Below are 8,595 nucleotides of genomic sequence, written 5' to 3'. Positions count from 1 at the left end.
TTGTTTCAATAGCCAGCGGACCTTGCCCAATATTCCGGACGCGCCTGTCTGTGTGGAACGCAGATGAGTTTCTGACCTACTGAACGACTTGGTGGCCTCCTTTCGGCCGGCTGTCCTGCTGAATCTGCAGCATGTGATAAGAGAGCGGGCAGACGAACAGCATCCAACCGAAGGACACTCGTGCCGCGTCGTCCTCCGTCGTCCTTGCTCGTTTTCGGCGCCAACAACCCTGTCCTGCGGATTCCAGATGCTGTTGCGCCTTCGAATGCCAGGCGTTGCCTTCTTCCGGGCGCTGCGTTTCAGTACTTTCGCGTCTGGCTATATGTGCGGTTATCCTGGCGGTGCGTTATCCTGGCCAAACAGCCGCTCGTTCGTGATTTCGCCGCGGTACGTGATCCTTCGCGCATTTCAATTAACAAAAAATAGTCGGGCTTTTGTTTCGAGTGCGAAATTGAATATGCAAATAGTGTGTGGTGTGGCCTGTAATTGAACAAACTGTGAGTTTAGTGGCGGATATGAATGTATCTTGTTTCCCACACAGATCAACAAATTTCCGGTTCTGACCTAGCTCAACCGCTTGGCATAAATGCGGCATTCAGGAATTATTTTTTACTGGCCGCAAAGCCTCAGCATGAGTGGTTTAAAAAAAAGTGCATTTTATTTTATTTTATTTGGCCTGGTCGTTAGTTAAATTAGTGGCCTTTGATTAGTGGCATTCAACGGCAGTTAGGCCATCAATCAGCTAAAAGTCGTAGTTATTGTTTTTTAATAGCAAAATGATTGCGCTAAAAGCTTCTGTCTGCTATGATAAATTTCACGGATATTTTGCAAACTAATATTTCATGTGGCATTTCGAGTAAAGATACAATAAATTCATTTATTGAAAATGTGAAAAATGGATGTGCTAAAAGTATTTTGCAGCACATTTGTATAAAAAAGGCTAAGTCTGTGAATGTAAAATGAATGATATGCTATTAATGGATTACGATATATATTACCAAAAATCGATTCCCATCTAAATCTTTTGAACTGAAGTTCATCTGAGAGAAGACTGCTGTTGAACTCACTAATCCGCTTCTAATTACAGTGGAGTCCCCTCCAATTAACGAACGTAAAAGATAAGACCGCCTGCTACGCGTAGTTGCGGAAATTAAAGTAATAAAACACCAGGTAGAGTTAAAGAAAAGCGCAAGCAAACGGAGAAATCTTTTTTTTTTTTTGCCATCACCAATTATTCAAAGGAACTAACTGAGTGTATTCAGATGAATACACCTGCGTGCCGAACTTGTGTGTGTGTGTGTGCATACTTACACTCGGGGTGTTGCTTACGCTTCGCATTAGCATAATTAAAATTCGGTAAACAGGCTGAACAGGCGAACACTAGGCTCCATTAGCCCCCAAAAGCAAACATCGCCAGCCCAACTTGACCCAAAAGTGGGCTTTGAGCCACCGCATGGGGCGCATGGAGCAAACAAGCCAGCAAATGTGAATACCCTATTACTCATTTTTAAGTAGACGCGAGTGTGTGGCTGCGAATGCCTGTTTGTAATACCCTTGAACTTTATTGTTTGAACATCAGCGGTATGCCCGGGCTTTCGCTTTCAGGTGGCTGGCGGGGATTGAGGTTAGAGCGGTGGTTTCCGTTTCCGGTTCCCATTGCTCCGCCATTTTTATGCCTTCGTGTGCTAGTGTGCGTGGCCGTGCTTTTTTATTGCAGCCTGTCAGGCGCAGCAATACATTGGTTTACCATTGAGAGTGTATATGCGCGCATTTTTCAGACAGTTTTCGCCAAAAAATAAAAAAGTAACAACAAAATGCGCAATTTGTTAGCATATATTGCAATTTCTCAGGGGCTTCCATACGCTGTATAGATGCCAACAGCATCGGTCCAACTTTAAGTTCATTAGGCTGATAGTACGCCCTACTTCTTGATTTCATTATCCGTATATGTAGTCCATTTTGAATTCCAGCAAACAATCTTGCCTTTGATTGCACTCAATTGAATATAGTTGCCATGCAAACTCGATCAAATGCGAATTCGATTTCCCAATTGAATTCGAATCAGGTTCAATTCACTTGCAATCGTAGTCCAACCAATACATTACGCATTATGATATTTTGCAGCTATAAGGATTAATCACGTTCGGGATGGGGCATCTTTATGTATGTGTTTGCACCTGATTAACGGACAATTAAAAGCTCCCTGAAATGCTAAATAAACAAAGTGCGAGTAATTAAATTAATTTCCGCGCTGGACAAAGAATAATAAGGAAGTGTCTGCCCAAAGTTCGGCGGAAAAAATAATGTAAAATAATATATAAAGCATGGAGGCTGTGTGAGCAATCTACGCATGAAAAGCCAACCGAGCGGCGTGAAACTCATCAGCTGCGGAAAAGTAAACATAAAGTTTGGGATTCTGTCGTGGCTGTATGTTTGCACAGCATCCGTATATCCGGCACTTAATAAATTCATCCGTTTGTATTTAAATTACACTCAAGGTGCACGAACTGGAGATACGCACATGCCGGAGATACATTCATAATGTAAGTATAATATACTCGCAATGAGCGAGAATCATCCATTTTCCACAAAAGTACAATTCTTTAACCCCATGGAAATAGACTCGTAAGAAGTAGCTGAGAAAAAGCGTGTACTGTTTACTCAACAGAAAGTCAGAGTCTTTCTTAAGGGTCACGAATATAAGTTTACCCGTTTACATATCATATTTTCCGCTTCTCCCCGCCGGTTTGAAATACTTAAGGTTTTTATTTCGCCTCCTTTTCCGGAAAACTTTCGTCCCGATGTAGTCGTGTTGCCATTGTTGACTACCGTTTCAATGCGGGCTTTTCCTCAGCCATGTTATCTCCCTGAGCCATTTTCTTTTTGGACTCCGCACCCAGTTAGTTTTGGGCCACAAAAAAAGAGAAGAATGTCGAGGAACAAGTGAAGTAACTCTTGGAAAATTAAAAAATACCAACTTCACTGCTGTCAACGCTTAACTACATTTTTAAGATGACTAACGGCAAAGAAAACTAAACGTATGTGAATAAAAAACTTAATAAATACTAAACACTTGTGATTAAAAACCTAATAAAGACCAATATATTTTTTAAAATGATTGGAAAATTCGTGCACGCCCCTTTGGTAGAGTATAGAAATAGATTCGACTTTAGGCAAAATGAGGCAATAAAGATTTATCTCGCAAGGACCGCCGCCGCCAAAGCCAATGCAGCAGATTTGTCAAGGATTTGCGGCTGGAAATTTATTTTTGGCCGCTCGTCCCGTTTTCTGTTGACTTTTTGCAGTCCCCAGAAAGAATAAAGCAAATAAAGGCTATAGTTTTCCCATTGATTTTTGAGCAAAATGCAAATATATGGCCTGTGAGTCCTGTGTGGGCTACCAAAACAACTGTAATCTATGATGTCGCATTCGGCGTGCATAAATTTTAATTAAACCGAAAATAAAACAGCTTCAGTTTGTTTGTCGCTCAAAGTGAAAATGTATTTTGTTTGTTTTGCTTTCGAAAAAAAAACTAGTTATTTTTTCATTGCCTGTTTGCATTTATCAGCTCTTAACGCAGCGATGATTTTGGCTCTCTAAACTGAACTGAACTGAACTGCAAATAAGAAAGTAGTTTCTGTGGAAAATTAAACACATTTTTCACCACTCACCTAAGCGCATTTTGCTGCTCCTATCGCAATCGGACACATTTCACAAGCTTTTGCCCAAAGTTCGAGCACAAAATGTGACAGGACATGAAAAGCTGTCGGACTGCTTATGACATCAACTTCAGAAACTTCGGCTACATTACCAATTGCACTTGGCAACGTGAGGCAACTAGGATGCTACGGGCTATTAAAGTCAACCACTCGCCCTGTACTCAACCTATTAGCCCAAGGACATTTTCTTTGTTTTTCCCGGTTAACTTCGAAATCTTTTTGGCCTGTCAATTATCGGTTTCCCCAGCAAGATGCTTTCCATTTACTGGCGTGTAAACAAGTTTTTCCACCATTTTCATTTTTAAATAATCGTGACGTGAGCGGCTTTGGCAAAATAAATAAAATTTTGTTGTGCTGCGGTATACATGAGTTGTTTAGCCAAAGATAAAAACGTGATTACGAAACAAAACACTCGACTGTGAAGACAAAGGGGCCCCCGAAATATTTTGGGGGCATATTTTGCTGTGCCGCCAGTGGCACCATAAATCAAAAAACCGCAGGCTTTCGTTTGGGTCATGGGAAAAGTTAAACGGGCAGAAGTGTGGAAAAACTTTAGTTTTAATGGGTCGAGACGTTTTTCCGATCATTTGATGAAAACGAAGCGAATTCCAAGGCACCGAGAGTGCCGCAAACGCGCTAAGAATTATTGATGCCTCATTGCTGATTGCTCTGCGTTTACGCCATTTGACACACTCACATCCCGGAAAATATTCCCTCCCAAAATATATCCTGGAATCTCTGGGGTTGGGCAAACATAATCCCAAGTCCCTCAAGTCGAAAAGGACACCCACTCACACAATTGAAGTTATTTGGTATGTCTAGCGTGTACTTCGCATTTGCCCTCTTGGCGTTATTACAGTTTTTTTCCCCGGAAACTGATGGCAAAAATCAACACCCACATTGTCAGCATTTCAAGGCCTAAACCACGTCTGCACAAAATTATTGCCAACTTGGCCGATTCAAGGACTCCACATGCATTGCATTAAATTGTATTCCCGATGTGAGCTCCAAATTCGCTAAAACAATAAATATGGATTTGCTTGATTGTGGGCTGATTTCAATATGTAATAACATTTGTTTCTTCTTGGTTTACTGGTATTTTTCAAGCCTCACATATATGACTATATTATTCTATTGAAATTTTAACGAATTTTTTGATATATAAAGTGGTTATGTCAGCATGCTAGTCATTTGCGCTTCCCCAAGCACTTTTCAAATCAAAATTGTAACAAATCTATTAAAATTTAAGCTGGCTTTGTCCCCAAAGTATTTTCACACGTGACAATAAAAGAGGATGGTATGGTTGGGTATCTCGGAAAAACAAACATTTAAATGATTTTTATGGCTACACATTTTCACTCCGAACATTAAACTTTAATGCACGGTCCTCAGACTTTTTTTATGCCTGCAAGTGGAGTATTATAGAAGATTCGTGTGTAAACAGTAAATATTCATTTTGTTTATTTGATTTTGCTTCGAAGGAAATGTTTATTTTTGAACAAACTTTATACTTTCCAGGCATGCAAAGTTGAGTCCTCTGCAAGTCCGATAATTCCATTAGTTCTGCTAAATGTGCGAATATATGGAACCCGAACGAATCCACAACAAAGACATTCATATTGCCTTCTGTGGTCCATGGACCATAGTCCATAGTCCATAGTAAATGGTCCATGGTATTTGAATGTTAAGTGATTCACGAGCTTCTCCCCATTGTTCGAAACTTATTTGCATTCATGTTTTTGCGCTTTTTTCCGCTTCGGTCAGCGTAATATCTCTGTGTCCTCGGAAAAATTAGTTTATGGCAGGAAAGGCATTTTGGTCGTAAGTTGTTTACCTAGGGAAAGTTGCAGACCAAACTCAATGTTGGTACGCCGATGAGTGGATCTGAAGATTGCGATTATGTGGGTTTCCTACTCAATTTTACTTGCAGTTTTTGCCTTCGTTTGCTACCAGATTATTGCTACTAAGCTTCCTTTTTTTGTGGCCATTGTTGGTTGGTCAATATTGAAGTAGTCAAGTGGGTAAACGCTCTTGATTGTGACGTTCTTTCTTCATTATTTACTTGGCAAGATAGTTTGCGAATTTGTTGCATATTTTTTCTATTTATTGTTTACTTAAAAACCAAGTACAAATGGCTATTTTAGTGACTTGAGGAGAAAGCAAAAGGATTCTAAGCATGAAATCAATTTCCATTAGTCCTTAGATTAACTTTGAATCGTCAGTATCCTTTGAGATTTGCTCGTTAGATTTGTGTTCCTTTTTCCGGTAATCCATTGTCCATGTCCATTGTCATTTTAATTTAGTGCCCAGGGAGTCGTTAAAGAGCAGTTTAACCCAAAAATAGAATAAGCCAATAAAGCAAATAAATACATATTAATCTTACGGATGCGGCAAAAAGTCGTATGTCAAATGGATTTTTTTGGCAAAACAATCGGTTGATAGCATTATTTTCAATTGCGTAACCTTCGCGTCCTGACGGCACGAAAGACCTCAATTACAAAAGAGTAAAGTCTGTGTAAAACCAATTTTTCGGTTTGCAATCAGAAATCACGCCAGATTTATTGCCTTTAAGCTTACTTCACGGCTGTCAGGTGAATACAAAATACCAACAGCATAAAGGACATTCACGGATTTTTTGAGCTGAAAGTGGGTGAGGAAGTAGTGGTGGTGGTATCCGGAAACTGGTGCCTCGCCAACTTGAGTTCTTTTCCATTTGCATAAGCGCTTCCGCTGAATATTCAAGTGGGAGCATGGGAATTTAATAGCTCGCCTTGCAAAATGGTGCATTCGAATAAAGTTTTATTATTAGTACATTTATATTTTACTGAAAGCCCACTTGGCTTCTTCGAAACACCGCGCTCTGATGTCATATCGCTGAATGTACCCGCTGTTCCAGGCGATCATCAACATTCTGATTTCTCCTTCGAGAACGCCAAAGGCAATGTAAGCTGGATATTGGTCACCATCCATAGACATATCGCAATCAATGAATTCCACTGGCAGCAGTTTCACAGTACCCCACCGCGTTGTATTCAGAATCGAGAGCAGCACGAAGGACTGCTCCTTGAAGATGCTGGCCATGAAGATGCCCAGTGGGTCCATGGCGAGGCACTGCGGCTCACCGCAGCACCGTTGCTGGCCAGCAAAGGTGGTCACATTCTGCAGATCCATTATCAACTGAACGCGCCACTGGGACTGGGGGCGTAGGAAGACACTGTCCTCCCCATCGCTGGAACATGAGTAGACCCGAGTGCTGCCGTAACACCCAAAGAGCAAAATGGAGCCGCACGTTGTCCAGACGGCCGTTTGAATGCGTTGCTGCCCAATGATCTGTTTCAACTTCCAATCCGAGCTATTCAGTTGACAAAGACTGGCGCCAGCATGGCAGGAGGCGCAGAAAAGCTCCTGGAAATCGGGACTGAATCGCAGCAGGGAGAAGGAGCCTACGCTCTCCGGATTCGATATCAAACGCATCTTCTGCTGGCAGTCCGGCTTCCAGAGCATGATGTGTGATGAGCCCAATGCGGCTGTAACCAGAATGGTGCCATCTTCATTCCATTGCATCGAAGTCACATAGTTGTGCCCTTTATCCTCCAGGACTTGCAATTGATGAGTGCCCATCATATGTCGAATATTTGGATTGGCATTGAGGAGACGCCGACTGTCCCACCACAAACATATCCCGTCTGCACAACCCACGGCCAATTCACAAGTTTGCGACCAAGGACGAAAGGCGACACAAGTGGTGTCCTTCTGATTGACGGATTGAATTTCTGTGGGCCAATCACCATTCGTGTTGGAGATCAGAACCACATCATCGTTGGTTAGAAATGCCATCAACGAGTTGTTCGGATGGAACTCCACAAATCGGATGGCTGAGGTTTTCCAGCCCCGTGTTTGGCTAATCCTGTCCAGAACCTCCGGATCGATGTTGCATTTCGGACGAAAACAGAGTCTCTTGAGTTGGTCAAGTTTTTGGCGAAACCATTGCCAACACTCGTTGGCCAAGTACCATAGTAAATCGAGCAACTGTTCAGTTTGATTGCCTATATCTGCGTTGTTCCTTTCAAAATGAACACGTCTTGGCTGTTGATTATTGCAAATTGGAGCGTTTCCTTCAGGAAACGCTATATTTGATGGTTCCATTCTACTTCTTTGGGTTTATTTAATTTCTGCTTTTTAATATATTTTAATACCTTGAGATCAAGTGAATGTTGGAAAACTTCTAGCTTACTATATCTTCCAAAAGGAAGCTACTGCTACCGATACTTCCATTTCATTTTTATCGATGCTAGTTTGCCTTTCTTATTTCTGGTTGCATTCCACCTAATGGCTTTACTTTCGCCCATCGTTTTCCACTTTTTCAGGCTTTATCTTGGCGGCTATTAGTTTTGATAAATGGCTTTGGCGATGCAGTTTCTGGTCAGCGCTGTCAGCAGTTTACCTCTCAGCCTCTCATCCCAAAACGGCGATATAAAAATATGTTTTATTTTCCCTCGGCATGCTCTAGGTATTTTCTAAAAATACGCCGATAGATGCCTTTCATGCAACCCTGTGTTTCCAAGGAATGGGGGGTATGAGGAATTTAAATAAACGCTTTAATATTATGCAGACCAAAATTTAATCTACTCATAATAATTTCCGATTTATTTAGCATAAGCGAGTCAAACAAATAATTTTCGATTCATTGTTTTATTGTCAGGCGGCTTGTAAAAATTTGACGTGTGTCTGTCAGCGCGAATTAAAAAAAAAAAAAAAATTTAATGGGTAAAATAATTTAATCGTATCCTTTGTTTAAACAAAACGAAATGTAAAACCTCTGAAATGAACCTTAACAAATATACACGATTTTCGCATAATTCACTTGTATGAACCA

At 41.1% G+C, this 8,595-nt stretch overlaps 2 protein-coding genes across 2 annotated transcripts in view; one reads left to right on the top strand and one right to left on the bottom strand.

Moving 5' to 3' along the window:
* Window positions 1-2,509: 2,509 nt before the first annotated feature.
* Window positions 2,510-8,595, top strand: part of LOC117147518 — a 101,049-nt gene continuing 94,963 nt past the window's right edge. The window contains exon 1 of the mRNA XM_033314437.1: window positions 2,510-2,543. The gene's annotated coding sequence lies outside the window, so the exon portion shown is untranslated. The remainder of the gene's footprint in view (window positions 2,544-8,595) is intronic.
* Window positions 6,498-7,927, bottom strand: LOC117147575 (aladin). The gene has a single exon (XM_033314524.1). It carries the CDS (start codon window positions 7,863-7,865, stop codon window positions 6,534-6,536), a length of 1,332 nt encoding a protein of 443 aa, XP_033170415.1. The 5' UTR covers window positions 7,866-7,927; the 3' UTR covers window positions 6,498-6,533.

This window comes from Drosophila mauritiana, chromosome 2L (assembly GCF_004382145.1).
Source record: "Drosophila mauritiana strain mau12 chromosome 2L, ASM438214v1, whole genome shotgun sequence".
Taxonomy (NCBI): Eukaryota; Metazoa; Arthropoda; class Insecta; order Diptera; family Drosophilidae; genus Drosophila; species Drosophila mauritiana.
Note: the sequence above shows the minus strand (reverse complement) of the source record. Positions and strands in the feature narration are given on the sequence as shown.